The sequence below is a fragment of the Carlito syrichta genome, unplaced genomic scaffold (genome assembly GCF_000164805.1).
Source record: "Carlito syrichta isolate Samal-C Ts95f unplaced genomic scaffold, Tarsius_syrichta-2.0.1 Scaffold307214, whole genome shotgun sequence".
Classification (NCBI taxonomy): Eukaryota; Metazoa; Chordata; class Mammalia; order Primates; family Tarsiidae; genus Carlito; species Carlito syrichta.
Window position 1 is genome coordinate 51,315 of NW_007251310.1, and position 17,083 is coordinate 68,397.

General features: G+C 40.4%; 1 protein-coding gene across 6 annotated transcripts in view; it reads right to left on the reverse strand.

The window, feature by feature from the left end:
- The window catches only part of TTLL5 (tubulin tyrosine ligase like 5), a 120,055-nt gene that overhangs the window by 49,590 nt on the left and 53,382 nt on the right, over positions 1–17,083 (reverse strand). For all 6 annotated transcript variants that reach the window (XM_021715592.1, XM_021715595.1, XM_021715594.1 and 3 more), the window contains 3 exons: positions 13,508–13,609; positions 12,113–12,204; positions 11,267–11,374 (listed from right to left, as the gene is read on the reverse strand). In XM_021715592.1, the coding sequence (XP_021571267.1) occupies positions 11,267–11,374; positions 12,113–12,204; positions 13,508–13,609 (302 nt within the window). The remainder of the gene's footprint in view (positions 1–11,266; positions 11,375–12,112; positions 12,205–13,507; positions 13,610–17,083) is intronic.

The window sequence follows — 17,083 nt, forward strand, 5'->3', positions numbered from 1 at the left end:
ACAATAAATAAATTAATTAACCAGGCATGGTGTTACACACCTGTAGTTCCAGCTACTTGGAAGGCTGAGGCAGAAGAATTGCCTGAGCCCAGTCGGTTGAGGCGGCAGTAGACATGAGTGTGCCACTGCACTCCAGCCTGGGCATCAGAGTAAGACTCTGACTAAGAAGTAGTAAGTAGAAGTAGAAGCAGAGAGTCTTTCAAGTTCAAGAAAAATTAATCAAGTTCTAGGGGTAATAAGAAAACAATGCTCTAAAATTCCACTGTTTTTATTATCAATTCTATTGATGTTCCTAAGTCCTACAGAGAAAGTAACCTGACTCTAAAAGAGTTAACAAGCACGATTCTGCTGTGTTTATAGGAGAAAAAAAAAAAAAAAAAAACTTGGGAAAATAATAAAAAAAGCTCATCCAATATCAATGCTGCTTTGGGTCTGCTCTGCTGTGAGTGTCCTCCCCTCTACCTCTACCTCCCTGATACTCTCTGAAAACAGAGAAATCCACTGAAAGCATCTCTCTAGAATCCTTCCACCACACTTTCCTAAGCCAAGATCTTGCTTTTGCACCTAGGTCAAGAAGACATCTAAATGTAAAATGCACGTATTCCTTCCCTTCTCCAATGGTTTCAATTTCTCTTTGAAGATAGAAAACAAAACCCACTGGCCCAACATAGACAGAAGAGAGGAAGCCAGCGGTAGCAGAGCAGAAGTGTGACAAGCCATCGTGCACCACTAATATCATTTGAGAAGGTAGGGAGTCGGAGATCAAATTTCCCTGGCTTATGGATTCCTTACAAAGTATCCTCCTTTGGTTTCCCAACTGTCATAAGAAGCAAAGTAAGACCCATGAGCAGGTTTTTCTCATTTCAGTTAGCAAATTCAGGGAACTTTGGGGTATTAATGAGATCCTCTCTACAGAAATCACAGTAGTGCAGTCCTAGGTATACATATATCAAATATCAGACTTTCAGAAGTCTCACTCATTCCCAGACATCCCATCCTATGTCTCCACAAATAAACTACTCACACCTTTTCTCCAAGAGAAAAGACTACCTCTCTCACTGTTGGTCTAGAGATCACAGGCCAGAGCTCATATCCATAGAACACAACCAGTATTTTCCAGAAATTAATTCTGATACCAATTTCCTTGCTTCAAGAAGGATTTTTTTTTTTAAGTTATCAATTCTCTCAAAGAAAGAAAGAAAAAAAGAAAGAGAAAGAAAGAAAGAAAACAGAAAAATAAAAGTAGGCTTCTAAGAAGCTGGCCCAAAGACTCTTCTAGAACACAGAAGTCTGACACTATATAATATGATGTAGTACCAAGAATCCTAGACTGGGAATCTAGACACCTCGTTGTCCTCACGACTATACTGAGCAACTTGGGGAAATAATTTCTCTCTCTGAGATTTAGCATCCTATGGTTTCCTTTAGCCTCTTTATTAGTAGTTTGTCAACATCTAGATGCTCAGCAAACCTGTACCCTATTTATGCAGTATGGATTCAGTTAGACATGCATATTCTAAACCCGCTAGGGAAAGTTTCCGTGAATGAGTTGGTTTCTAAAATAATTATTTAGAATTCCAGTTAATTTGCAAAAATAATCACAAACATATAAGAGTTTGAGATGAGATTCACCTTCATATAACTATATAAAATTTACATATTATCTACACTTTAAAATGTAAGGAAAGGGAAGCTCTTTCACCTATCTTTTGGTAATAAACTCACAGCTTTTACAGCTACTACATTCTTCTGAATATCTGACCTAATCTTCAGTAATCCCACAAAATAATCTCCCTCTAAAATGAGAAAATTTTTTGTGATACATACCACTAAGGAGGCATTAAAAAAGAACTAATTGTAAAATCTACAAATCTACATTAACATAACACAAGCAAAAAGAATACAATGCCAGATTCAAGAAAAATGATATTCTCTTCAGTTTTTAAAAGTTGAAGCCCAGGATTCAGCTGTTTCATAAAGTGATAATATGAATAATAAGAGGAACAGGAAGAAAATGATGATTGGTACACAACTGATCAGGTATGCAGATCAGTCACAAATGAAGACACATTCGAATCAGATTAACCATCAATGAGATCTACTATTTAAACACCTTGCATTAAGCAGCTACTACATTTACTTAACCATTTCTTCAAATCAGAGGCAAATTCCAAAATCTCAGTTGACAGGCTCAAAACTAATATTTTGGGAAATGAGAGGGGGAAAAATGATCTAAGGAGAAAACATTCTTAACAGCACTAAGTTAACTTATTCACTCAGATGAATAAAATCTGTTGGTACTAAACAATAGCTATAAAGAGTGTCCCAAACTAGAGACAAGCCTCAACTCTAACTGCATCTATACAAGTATACTGGGCCTGGACCTACTACCACCTCGAGTCTGGGGGAAAGACATACACTGGTAAGTGGCAACATTCTAACACTGGGTGGGACAACTGAAGATTAGGTCAGATATTCAGAACAGCATTACAACAAAGCCCAGCTAACCTGAAAGGCTGGAACTAGAGAAAGAGGTACGAATGAAAAGACAGTTTTTCTATCACGTTTCCCTCTTAAAACAATCAACTCAAAAAATTTTAAAAATGGGGTCTTGGAGTCTAGAGTCCTTATGATAACTCTTTTAACTTAAATGAATATTTTCTACTGAAATTAGAGATTTTAAAAGGTAAAGAGTAAGCTGTACTGAAAATATCAAACTTTTTCACCTTTTAATGTTATGTGTTTTAGCAGTAGTATGTCAAATTTCAAAAATTCAGTATCCAGAATGAAAGATACCAGTGTTCCTGCCCCTAAGAGGGGCAAGCAAGATAGGCCTCTCCAGTTCTAAGCTCCTCTTTCTTTGTTCCTTGGTGTTGTCTTTATCATCACTGAAGAGCAAGTATTTCCTTTTTTTTTGAGTTGGAGTCTCACTCTGTCACCAGACTGGAGTGCAGTGGCCGCTCCCGGCCACTACAGCCTTGACCTGCTGGGCTCCTGCAATCCTTCCGCCTCAGCCTTCCAAGTAGCTGGAACTACAGGCGCACACCCGGCTAATTTTTTTGATTTACTGTAGAGATGAGATCTCGCCAAGTTGCCCAGGCGGGTCTCGAACCCGCGGGCTCAGGCAATCCACTCACCTCAGCCTTCCAAAGCACGGGATTACAGGTTGAGCCACCGAGCCTGGCTAGAGCAAGTATTTTCAAAGGGTTATTGCTACTACCTTACTAAACATTTTCCCAGGACAGTTTTCCTTAGTAAGAAATATTTCCGTCAATCCCCAGCTAAACCAAAACTTAAAAATTAGACTAGAAGAACCTTAAATCCACCTCCTACTTTGCATTCATGCCTTTATTTCTTAATATATTTTCCTTTAAAAAAAAAAAAAGACAGGGTCTCGCTCACTTTGTCACCCAGACTGTAGTGCAGTGATGCAATTAAAGCCCACTGCAGCTTTGAAACTCCTGGACTCATGTGATCCTCCTGTCTCAGCCTCCTGAGTAGCTAGAACTACAGGCCTGTGCACATCCAGCGAATTTTTAATTTTTTGTAGAGATGGGCTCTTGCTACATTGTCCAAACTCCTGTATCAAACTCCTTGTATCAAACTCCTGGCTTCAAGCAATCCTCCTGCCTCGGCCTCCCAAAGTGCTGACATTACAGGCATGAAGCACCATGCCCAGCCTAATACAGCTTCTTGAAAAAGCAATCTACACTAAGTTGTCTGAACTTTCTTAGCATCTATTCACTCTCAACCCATAAGAATTTGCTTCTGTTCTCACTCTCTATTAACTGATTGTTCTCAACATGATCACCAACGACCACCTTACTTACTAAGCCAAAGCATCTGAAACTGTTGACTAACCTCATTTAATGGAACTTTCTTGGTAACTGAATATATCCATGTAACCCACACAGAACATTTCTATCACCCCAGAAAAATCCCCCATGCCCTTTCCTGGTAAATATCCTGCCCCTGCCCCTATTCCTGACAACACTGTCTTATTTCTTTTACCATAGATTGCCCATTCTAGAATTTTACATGAGTGGAATCACACTTCTTTCATTTAGCATGTTTTTGAGGTTCATTCATCTGTTGTTTTTATATTTTAAGATTTATTGAGGTATAATTTACATCCAATAAAATTCATCCTTTTAAAGTGTATATTTTGATGAGTTTGACAAATACATATAGTTGTTCCACCACCATCACAATCAAGACATAGAACAATTTTATCACAAACGTTCCCTTGAGCTCCCTTCAGGCAATCTCCATCCTGCCATACTCTAGTAACCACTGATCTGATTTTTATCTGCTTTCTGTCTTTTCCAGAAAGCCAAATAAGTGAAATCAATACAATTTGTAGCCTTTTAAGACTGGCTTCTTTGACTAAGTATTGTGTATGTAGGTTGCTACTTATCAGTAGCATAGTTCATTCTTCTCTGTTGCTGAAGAGTATTCTCCTATATGTACATACGACAATTTATTTATCTAATAGTTAATGGCCATTTGGGTTTCCAGTTTCTGACAAATATGCATAAAGCTGCCAAAGACATGTGTGTACAGGTGTTTGTGCAAGCATATGGTTCATTTCTTCTGGGTGAAATTGCTGGGTCACATGGTTAAGTGTATATCACCAATGCATACCTCCTACCTCCTTAGTCACTCCCCTAGCACTAGCCTCTTCTCACTGCAGCTCATCTCCAAGGCCATCAGAATTATTTTTCTTTTCCTTCTTTTTTTAAAGCAGGATTTATTGAGAGGACAAAAGCTCCAACAGTGGGAGGGGACCCGAGGGGGTTGCCCTATTTTTCTTAAAATACAAATCTAACAGTCACACAGAGACAGGCAGAGAGTTGACCCAGCAATAGATACTAATGTCAGATTGGTTCCTGGAAGATTTTAAATTAGTCACTGCTAGTAAGGTTGCATTCCCTTTGTTGTAATTCTGTATTCCTGAGGTTTGGGTCAAATTATGGTAAAAGTTAAAGAAAAAAATATTAAACCTATTACTCCCCTGCTCCAAACCTCCAGTGGCTATCTGTTGGCTACAGGATGAATCTAAACTTGTCAGTTCTTTATCATCTTGCCCTAATCCACCTCTATAACTTCATCTCTGGCATTCCCATCCTATGAAGGCTATCTCTAGTCACACTTCTTACCATTCCAAAAATGCTACATCCTTTCATGACGTTGTATTCTGCACATCATATTCCCTCATAGGAATGGCTTTCTGTGGCTCCCCTAGGCATAGCTGGTAACTCCTGTAGAGTCCAAGAGCACACAGTCACTCTACTACTTGTACTGCCATCGATCATTTCATGTCTGATCCCCCATCACCTGAGGGTAGGTGGCACGTCTCATTCACTGTTATTTACCAAGTGGCATTGTACTATAACTAACACATAAGAAATAATTAAAAAATAATAAAAGCTTTAAAAAAAGAAAGGAAACAATTTTTAAGTTAAAAACACTGCAGAGTTTTTGAGAAAGACAAAATAATTTGCCACTACTCCCTCCACAATAACCCTGACCACAAGACTTGAAATGTTTGTAATAAAGCTATCAGTCATAAAGAAAATAAGAGAAATTCTTATTAAGAATTTTACATGTTGGCCGGGCTTGGTGCCTCAGCCTATAATCCCAACACTTTGGGAGACTGAGGCGAGAGGATTGCCTGAGTCTGCAGGTTTGAGACGAGCCCGGGCAACTTGGCAAGACCTTATCTCTACAATAAACCAAAAAAATTAGCCAGGCGTGGTGGCGTGTGCCTGTAGTTCTGGCTACTTGGAAGGCTGAGGAAGAAGGACCACCAGAGCCCAGCAGGTTGAGGCTGCGGTGGCTAAGAGCGTGCCACTGTACTCCAGCCTGGGTACTGGAGTGAGACTCCAACTCAAAAAAGAAAAAGAATTTTACATGTTAAAGACACATTAAGAAAAAACCAGATAAGCGATAGTTTAGGAAGGCAGGGGGGATAAAAGATTTGCTACAGAAAATAATAATCCACCCAAGCTTGACCTAAGAGATTACTAAGCATGTCACACCACTAATTTTGGATCAATCCATTAAGCCTCCTCAGAAATAAAGTCCCAGATGAAGATGGAGACCCCAAGGCAACGGAAAGTGCTGACATTAGCCAGAACTCACTGTTGTTGAAATTCTATTGTATAAAGGAAACTCTTTTCACCCTGGCTTTGGATTTGAGTTGAAAAGCTAAGGGGGAAGTCTTTATATGGGATCCGGAAGAATAACTCTAGAAAAAAGCAGAACCACAGAAAAATGAACTAAATAAAAGGAAATGCCCAGAGCTACTTTGCTAACTAGTCCAATAAATCAATATGGTCTCTGGCTACTAGATGTAAAGGTAGATTTGAAAGGAGTATCAAGGACTAGGTACTGATGGCCAGAGTAGAAAGAGAGTCATTTTTCATGCCTAATCTGCTAGAAAGGACGGTATTATTTTTCCTGCGATCTAGTTACAAGAGAGCAGGGGGAGAAATCAGGTTATGGGGCATGCCAAAAAGTGGCTGGGCTCATAAGGACTTGTCTTTCTTTACGTGGGTGGAGAAAGAGCCAGAGAGACCTGGCTCCCAAACTTGGATTTGCCACTTATTAGCTGCATGACCTAGGAAATGTATTTAACTTGTCTGAATCTTTCTTCCGTGTCTTCAAAACAAGGGTAAATACCAACAAGAATTTTTGAGGACTAAAGGAAATAACCAGTAAAACTAAGCAAATAACTAAATAACTAAAGAAATAACCTATGTTTGCTTGATAAACAGTAGGTACTTCCTACCTAAGTTCCCTCTACAGTAAACTTCCCTTCCCATCTAAACCACAGCATGGGATAAACCAAAAAAGATTATCATCTCAAAAAGTGAACAGTTTGATGGCTTTCAGTATTTCATTGCTGTTGGACAAGCAGTTTCCGCAGCAGGAAAAGGTATTCTGCCTGCTTTCAGCCTGTTTTCATTCCTGCAACAACTGATGGGCATCCTCCCTAAATGAACCTCCGCTTACACCATGAAATAGTCAAGAAGAGTAGCAACAGAAGGCCAAGTCAGATTTCATCCAACAAAGAGAGGTATGCTGGTCCTGAGCAAACATGTCATTGGTCCCTGATGAGAATATAGTCAGGCTGATCTTAGTTCTACAGAGGTCCCAGAGCTTGTCCACATGATCCCAGGCTGTAGAGGACTAGGGATACAGCCCATCATTTCAAAGAGCCCTCCTCATACACATTGATAAAACTACTGTCAGTAGAAACATCTTTAAAGGACAGCTAACATCCTGTTGTTTTTGGCTGTTTTTCTTAAACTGGTAAAAAAAAAAAAAGCTGTCCTCATAGCCAATTATCTCACAGTGCCAATTTCATAAGCATATTTTAAGTGTTGCTGTTTAAGCATGTTATTTCACATGATACCACATTTTCACAATCTTGGAAGGCAATTAAAATTAGATTGTTAAAAAAAATATCTCTTACTCAGGGAGGCATCAAAAATTCTACAAATCAAGAATTCTGTGATCAAGAGTATTAGACTGCAAAAACTTATCTTCTGAAGTCCCATTTCTCCAAGTTGAGTCACTTTCATCTGAGTTTCTTTCCCTCTGGAACCTGGGACAAGGGTTAATTTCTCAGAGTCTCATTTCTATATCTGAACTAATTATTCTCAAAAGTCCTTTCCAACATTAAATGGCCAAGTTTCAGGTAGTTTGTGAAGGTTCCCAGCTCCACATTTAAACACTAATAACACAATGCAGACACATTATACATTAGCCTACATAAAATTTGGTTTGAGAGAAACAAACTGTGGATGGTAATGCATGGATGAAAGACTAACCTACAACTTGCACACAGTAGGAATTAGAAAAAAGCTAAATGTATAACTAAACAAATGGAATGGGAATACTGAAGATACCTGAAAGCATAGCTGGACATTACAGGTAGTAGGATGGAAAAGAAATCGTAGGATATAAACAGATAGGAATGGAATGCCGTTGGCAGAAAGCCGTAAGACAGAAGTGCAGAAACAACAACCAAAAGGATATAGTGAACCCCATCTCTGAACTACTGGCTTCTTCTAAAAGCACCAATGCTCTGTTTAAGCCAAAATCTTCTGAGAAGCTCTCAATTCCTGTTTACGCTAAAATAAAAGAAGGAAAAAACCCCAACCTATTCCTTATAACTTACACCCCAGGGGAGGTTAGGAGTCAGTGGGAAGCAGAGACTCACTCACATATGCATACACAAAATCATATCTGATGGGAGGAAGTTAACGAAGCACACAAAATCCCAGGGCTGACAGGAAGTGGAACTAGAACCACAAAAGCCAAGGAGACAGTCAACAACTTAAAAAACTCCAGATGCACTCAGTTTATGAAAACTGAACACAAATAGGGAGGCAGAAAGGAGAGCCAGGGCTGATGAAATGGACTGAGTCAGAGAAAGTCACTGATTCTTTCACATCAGAACGTTCTACTGCCATTAAGTTTAAAAAACTCCTAAGCTTCCAAAAGACATTATTATAAAACAAAATAAAAAAGGAAACATTCAGAAAAGCTTTTATCATTAACTACTTAGAACAGAGTTTTACACCAAGTGATGCCAGAAATTTACCCTCATGTAAGAGCCAAGTAGATGTCGAAAAGAAACTTATTATTTTAATCTTATAAGGTTTTGAAAGTTGGAGTCCTAGTCCCAGCCTCAGTTTGCAATAATTCTAAGAGTTCTAGGCCCTTACCAAACCAGATCCATTGAGAAAGTCATCAAAAGGCAACTGAAGCAAGAATTCATTAAATCAACAAACATTTCCTAAATATCCTGTAAGAACAAAAGGCGTTGCCATGCCACTGGGCATGGTGGCGTGCACCTGTAATCCCAGCTACCTGGGAAGCTGAGGCAGGAGGATGGAAAAGATGCTGCCATGCATGAGAGAGGCAAAATTGACAGAGATGTTGTTACTGTCTACAAGAAGCTTCCAATCCAGTAGGGAGAAAGACATGTGAATGAATGCCAAATGACAGCACACAGATACTACTGCAGAGTTAGGAATAGAGTGATGGGGGGTAGAGGCAGGGTAGGCTAGCTCTGGAAAAGTTAGGAAAAAGTATCACCAAACAATACTTGACTCTGTAATCTGTTAGGTGGAGTAACATGAGAAAGATATTTCAGATCCAGAATAAAAGCAGGCTCAAAAGCAGACTTGGGAGATACAGGGAAAGGGTGAAAGGTTAGGTCTAGCAGAAACAGAGTGAGATGGCAAGGAGGGACACAGTGACTACTGGAAATTCAAGAAGATAATCTCAGGAGTACTGGCGAAGTATACATGTGAAATAGTATCACAATGTGACAGGCAAAGAACAATGAAATAGGTAGAGAACAGCATGGAGGGGGAAACACATGGGGAGGCAAGGATTTCAAAAGGAGGCTGAGTGGAGCTGAGTCTTAGAAAGGAAGCAAGAGTACGCAGCACAGATGGGAGGAGGGTTTTCTAGCCAAATAGCAGAACTCAAGAGTCCCAAAATCAGAGTGCTGGGAAGCATAGCATGGTACAGCTGTACTATAAGATGCAAGAGAGTAAATGTAACTCCAGAAAAGTCAGTAGAGATCAGATTCTTAGAAGCCTTGAAGGTCACTCCAAATTGCTACTACATTATTTAAGCCTAGGGAGCCATTTATAGATTTTAGAAGACATAAACATATATATATATATATATACACATATATATATATATATATATTTTTTTTTGAGTTGGAGTCTCACTCTGTCGCCCAGACTGGAGTGCAGAGGCACCCTCCCGGCCACCGCAGCCTCAACCAGCTGGGCTCCAGCGATCCTTCCAAGTAGCTGGAACTACAGGCATGCCCTACCTCGGCGAGGCTAATTTTTTGATTTATTGTAGAGATGAGGTCTTGCCAAGTTGCCCAGGTGGGTCTCGAACCCGCGGGCTCAGGCAATCCACTCACCTCAGCCTCCCAAAGTGTGGGATTACAGGCTGAGCCACTGAGCCCGGCTTATATTTTTTAAAGATATTACAACTTCTTCTTTTCCTACAGAATTCTAAGTCCTGATTTACCTACTATCTTCTACTCAGAGTCTCAACAATTCCCTTTGTTTAGTGCCCCTCAACTACAGACTGTTAGGATAATCCATTAATGTCTAATTATAAAAATAATGAAAAATAATTTTTATTGAGCACAACTTAAGGTCCAGACATTGTTCAGGTGCTTCACATGCAGCATTTCACTGGATCTTCATGGTACTCTTAGGAGGCAGATGCCATCATCACTGCCATTAGACAGTTGAGCAAACAGGACTAGAGTAACTTGCTGAAAGTCACAAAACTAGCTAGGGGTGCAACTGGCTTTCAATCTAAGGCTGTCAGGCTCTAAAGTCCAGGCTCTTTATTTTCTTGTGACCCTGCTATATAGGCAAGCCATCGCTCTCCCCCTCCTACCTGTATTACTCCATGCATGCGCTACTCATCCTCCCCATCAAGGACTCTAGTGTATTTTATTAATACTAACAAAGCCTGACACCTGTCAAAAGCAGGTGACTTTACAGACATCATATTGGGAACCATGAACCAGCACATATCCATATAGAAAGAAAATGCACACAAGCAGTATCAGTGCTACAGTCATAGCCAGTGGGTCAGGAGGGAACAGGTTTCTGAGCCAGTAGTTGTTCACTGCTTATTCTCTATACAATCAGGGAGTTGGGGTGGAATAGAAGAGGAGAAAAGAAGGAAGAGAAAGAGGAGAAAGTAGAGGAGGAGGGCAAAAAAGAGGAGGAAGGGGAAGAGGGGAGGAAGAGGAGGCAGGGAGGAACCCACTAGAAAGAAAACTAAAACAAAAAGGAGGAGTCATCGGAAAATGGGAGAAAGCACACACTGGTACCAGCCAGAGCTTCTTGGAACAATTCCCAGCCTGGCTGCCAAGGAGCTCTGGAATATATTTGTTAGAGCTGGATTGCTGTACAGTCTGTTGCAGACTTTTTCTGATTGTACTATGACAGAAAGACCCACACTTTAGTTCCAATGCCTGCTCCCCAAACAGAAAGCAAGTTACTCCTCAGAGGACTTCCAGCTAAGCCCGCTCCTGGCCTCTAAGTAGGATCCTCATATGCTGTAAGAACTTAGAAAGAAATAAAAGCCCATCATATAGCTCTTCCTCCTACAGAATCACTAAGATCTCTACCCCAGAATCCCATCCCGACTTCCCAAGACTCTCTTCACAAATCACATGAAGTTTCTTCAGCCTCCTTACCAAAACAACTGCTGCGATGAGGAACAAAGGTTTTACAGGCAGTAGCAATAGCTAGTTCAGCAGAGATGATAGTCTTAATGATCAGGTCTTCTACATGGGCCATCAACACTGCAAAAACATTTTTAAAATGAAAGAATCAATACCAAAATACGTGAATTAGTAGGAGTGGATTCCAGACCATAATATAGGGATAAAAAGCACCTGTGCTCATTCACAAAAGCCTCTCTATGGCAGTCTTGTGAATGGGTGCTACAGGGGCAGCATATCCATGAACAGCCAGCACAGGTACCAGTGGATACCCTCAGGTGGGCTCCGACAAAAGACAGACACAGAAAGAAACAGGATGCTTTCTTCCATTCTCACACTTCTTGCATGACCCTTTCCCTTAGGAACTGAGACAGTTTCTTCTGGTACACTTTCCCATTCTGCTCAAGGCTCAGCAAGTGTCCATTGCGACTCTAAGCCCTATTCTCAAACTTAGCCTGTTCTCCAACTCCACAACATAGCTGAGAGAAATTAACTTAGAAAAATCTGAACTTGGGGCCAATATGGAAACAGGTAATTTGTTATATAAAAAGTGTACAGTATCAATATTCAAGGAGAACACAGTCATTAAGGATTAAAGAAAAAAGTTATGCCTTCCCAAGAAGAATCAACAAAAGGAATGCTGGGGTCATAGAAAGCCTGTCCTCCAGCTTGTAAACTGCAGGGAAAAGGAACACCCTGGACAATCATGCTACTGGACATCTCAGCAATGCTACCAGCGTTGTGGACAATGATTCCTGGCAAGAGACAATGGTAAAGTTATACAAAGAGGAGACAAAAAAGAAAAGGCCTGGCACTCACCGGTTGTATCTTTGCCTTCTTGTTTAAGGTATCTAAGCATTGCACTCATGCTCCATTTGTTCCCATAATCCTCCACTTCTGGGTCATCACAACTAAAACAAATTAATAAATCAAGGTCACATATGTGACTAGGCCTGACTGTAAAAACAAGATACCTTACAGCTAGCCCTCTTGTCCTTTCAAGTCTTCAGAAAAACACTCACTTTGTGGACTTCCCCTTACACACTTTTTCTTGGTTCTTTCAGTCATGTCTCCCTTTGCATTATTTCTTCAATGGCATTGAAAATGCATATAGTTTGCTTCCCATGAGCGCTGGAAAAGTCCTGCAATCTGAAACCTGTGTTTTGCAGCTGCCCCTCACTGTCTACCACCATCCCATCCTCCACCAACTGTGCCTTTTGCTCATCCTCCAAAGTGAAGGTATGATATCTTCAATCAATTCAAACACCTGGACACTCAATGAAAATTATGTCACCTCAGCAACTATTCCATCACTTCCAGAATCCTTTCTTTCTTTCCTTGGAACTGCTAGGCACTTATTTTTAGTCTGAGTAGAAAGCAACTGCTTGGGTCTCTTTTCCACTTTCTGGCAAAATTATCAGGATGAAAGAAAAAAGAGCAAAAAGAATATTTCCACACCCGGGCTGGTACTCCCTTCCACGGAATCCTTTTCTGAGATGGCCTCATTGCTTTCTGTCTTTAATTTTTTCCCAACTTTTTTTTCCCAATGATACAAGTATTTGTTTTAGAAAATACATAACAGCACAGAGAAGAAAATAAAAATCACCTACCCACGATCCCACCCAAGATCGTTAAGCACAGTTAACACTTTGGTATTACTTCTAGTCTTTTGTCTCCTCCCTCCGCAAAAATAAGCAGCTTTAGCTATATTAATATATTCATGCAAGAAATTAAGTTCATGAACTGTTTGGTGACCTGTTTTTTCCACCTAACAGTATATAGTAATAAGTGTTTTTATGTCTGATCCTGTGTGTACATCTTTTACTTCTTAAGGTTAAGTTCCTAGAAATGGAACTGCTGGGTCAAAGGGTGCAAATATTCTTAAAGTTTCTGATGTGTTTTGCCAAGTGCTGCAATGACCTCATTTCTGACTACTAAAAAGTTCCATATGCCTATTATCTTCCTATCTCTAAGTCAAGAGAAGGAAGACAAACCCTGTGAAGGCATATTTTGGTAGAGAAAAGAGACACTGAAACTGGGGAGGCAGTGGAGAAGCAGCAGCAGATGAGTCCCACAACTGTTACATGACTGACAGCTTCCCATAAATGTTACATGAACACACAATAAAGTTTTCCTCCAGTGCAACATGTTAACTTTCCACCTATACAACACCCATACCTGATACCAATTGTCTGAGCTAAGACACACCAATACCTGACATAGTCTCCACTCTTCTTATTCACACTGTAGTTTGTCAGATGCATGAACTGGTTCCTAATGTTCTTGGCTCCTTGATCATACCGCACAGTTGCGAACCTGATAGAAAGGACACAGGTTAAATGCCAGAAAAGCGTTTCAAAGAAACACAGGCCAGAACTGAGAATCAATGACATGGTAATAATAAAGGAGGGTGGCATCATCATCATCTAACAAATACTGAGTGCCTACCAAATGCCAACACCCATGCTAAGTGTTCTATAAATAATACCACATTTAATTCAATCTTTAAAGCAATCCTATGAAGTAGGTAATATTGTATTTAATTTCTAAAACAGACGTGAAAACTAAATGTGACCCAGAAAGTAACTTGCCCAAGATCACACGACTCCAAAACCCATGGCCTTAAGCACAATGAGATGTTGCTTCTCTCATAAAGAGCGTGACACCAACAGAAAGAACAAAAATTGAAAACACAGCTATTCACAACCTGGGAATTGTGAGTAGAAAACTGTGAATGCTGGGGTACTAGTTTGTCAAGAAACACCTACTGATGCCCCACACAGTGCCTGGTACAATAGCATTCAATGAAAAACTTAAGCAAAAAGAAAAAAAGGAACAGCATAGCAATATGCTGACTTAGGGCTCATATCTAAAGAAAGAAGAGCACTGATTATAAAATTCACTTAAAAAGAACAATAATGGCAGCATTAACAGCAGACAAAGAACAGCATAAATATGGGCATTACGTAAGAAACTAGTTTCTGAATCTGAAATGAAGTCAAAAGACAGAGGGATTCAACATGGAGCCCACTGAAAGCAGGGTGGTAATTTGATATCCTGGACTACTGCCAAAGGAAGACCAAAGTATAAAATACATGTGCCTCTGAAAGAAGTAACCAGGGAAAGAGAGAATTTTGCAGCAATGCTCAGTATAAACAGAAGGACACTCTAGGTGAATGGTTATGGTAAATATCAACTCGTTTACATACCATGATAACCATATCACCCTTCACCCTGGAGTGGTTTTCCCAATATCCCCATGTTCAAGTGTGTGAAAAATAACTGGAAGGCTACAAGTTTATTTTCCAATGATTTACAAATTATTTACATATGCTTACTCAGACTATAAAGTCAGCATGAATTTTTACCACATAAAAGATCAGTGTTTTAAAATTTTCCCTTTCTCTCCTTCTTCTCACCCACCCACTAACTCCGTTCCCTCATTTCTTGTACCAGAAATATACAAGAGGCAAAGAAAAAAGTAAAAATAAAAATAAAACCCCCAAAATAAAAATAAACAAACATGAGGCCAGGAAAAAGGATGTGGACAAAAAATGTTGACCAGACTAAAGGACAAGAGTTTAATGAGTATCATGTCTATGCTTGAGAAGGACTTCAGATTTTCTAGAAATGTCCAGTAGTTGTCACTTAACTTCTCATCATGTCACTCCCTGGTGCATATATCGTACCTGGACGTCCCATCCTTCCTACTATAAAGATCCTCCAAGCAAGTGAAGACAGTCATTCTCTGAATTCTTGTGAAATACAAAGGAGCCCATCCTGGCACTATAGAGGCTGTTGCCTCAACCAGATATTACCTCTCAGTGGCATACCTCCTGCCATCCTCTCCCCCCAAAGAATAGTGAATTGGAGGAAGGAAAAAGGTTCTACCTCAGAGAAAGAGGCTTTTCATCTCTTCTAACTATACACATTTGATCTACCATGGTCAACATAAGAAGCCTGACAAGGGCCAGGCTTGGTGGCTCAGCCTGTAATCCCAGCACTTTGGGAGGCCAAGGCGAGTAGATTACCTAAGCCTGTGCGTTCGAGACCAGCCCGGGCAACTTGGCAAGACCTTGTCTCTACAATAAATCAAAAAAATTAGTCGGGTGTGGTAGCGCATGCCTGTAGTTCCAGCTACTTGGAAGGCTGAGGCGGAAGGCTCGCCATAGCACAGTAGGTCGATACTGGGGTGGCCGTGAGAGTGCCACTGCACTACAGCCTGGGTGACAGAGTGAGACTCCAAATCAAAAAAAAAAACAAAAAAAAACCTAACAAGGCTGTGGAGAACTGGAATCTGGTATCAATACACTTGTCATTTCTATACTCTCTTTTTCAAGAGGACTGCCCCCTTAAAAAAAAAACTGTTTCTTCTTCCCAATTGTCCTTTTCACTGGAGCATTTTATTCTGAACCCCAGCAAGGGGTTTTCTATAGATTTCTATATAAAAAGTAGACTTCTACAGAGTATAAAAAGTAGTAGGAAGCAAAAACTAAAGAGAGAAAAAAAAAAGAAAAACGTAAGCTTAAAGGAGAAGTTCCCAAAGGGTGAATGTGCTGTGCTCTATATTTCACTCAGCCCAGTGGGGAACACAAAGACCATGTAAAGGAAAGTAGGCAAGTGTGCTCATCCCTAACCCAGTAGGGTCTTACGGGGCTCACTAAAACTTATATTACATAAGCCATAGTCATCTCTGAACACCATTTTCTTTTTATTGTCTAGACCAGAAGTTACCCTAGTCCTGAATCTGGCCTACTAGTCAAATTCTGATTAACTTACAGCGGTTTCTGTTGTTTTGTTTTCCTTTCAAACTTGAATTGCTTGACCAACACTTAAAAACCAGACCTTTCTTCTTGTTGCCCAGTGGCACCCACAGCCCACATGAGATGAATGTGGTGGGGAGGCAGCCCAAGGGCAGTAAGGAGGTTTTCTTAAGCAGGGCGGTTGCACCAGGGGGTCTAAATACACACAAAAGGGCATCTAAGGAGGGCACTGTGGAAGAAGAGAAATAAAAATATAGAAAGGGCAAAAGCTAGAATTAACTCTGTAGTTTTGAAATAGAATTAGAGGTACAGGCATGAACTCCTGCTTTTCAATCCACAGAGGTAAAAAATAAGTACAGATGTAAACACATATGTTCAAACACACATCATATGTTTCCACGTCTGTCCACTGCAAGGACTGGAGAGCAGAGACACTCCAGAGCACTTAGCATATCTAGCCCCAAATACTGATTCTGAACAATGCTCTCCATTAAAAGGCACCCAGCACACCACGGAGAAAAACTTGATTCCAGGGCTAGGTCAGAGAAAGAATGAGATGAGCCTGAAACGTCTTGTGCTCAAAGAGTGTTGGGGACATGACAAAAGGTCAAAAAAGCCAGTTTTAAGGGGCTCCCATTGGCCAAATCTGGGACAATTTGAGCATCAAAATAAATCATGATAGTGGAGAATTAAAATCCACTAAATAAATAAAATAGAACTCCTTGAGTCCACATTAGAAAATAAATGAATAAACAAACAGGAAGAAGAGACAGCTCACCTGGAGTAAAATATCAAATACTAAAAGTAAAAGGAGCCAGGTTTGGTGGCTCAGCCTATAATCCCGCGCCTTGGGAGGCTGAGGTGAGCGGATTGCCTAAGCCCGCGGGTTCAAGACCCGCCTGGGAAACTTGGTGAGACCTCATCTCTACAATAAATCAAAAATTAGCTGGGCGTGGTAGCACGTACCTGTAGTTCCAGCTACTTGGAAGGCTGAGGCGGAAGGATCGCCGGAGCCCAGCATGTGAGG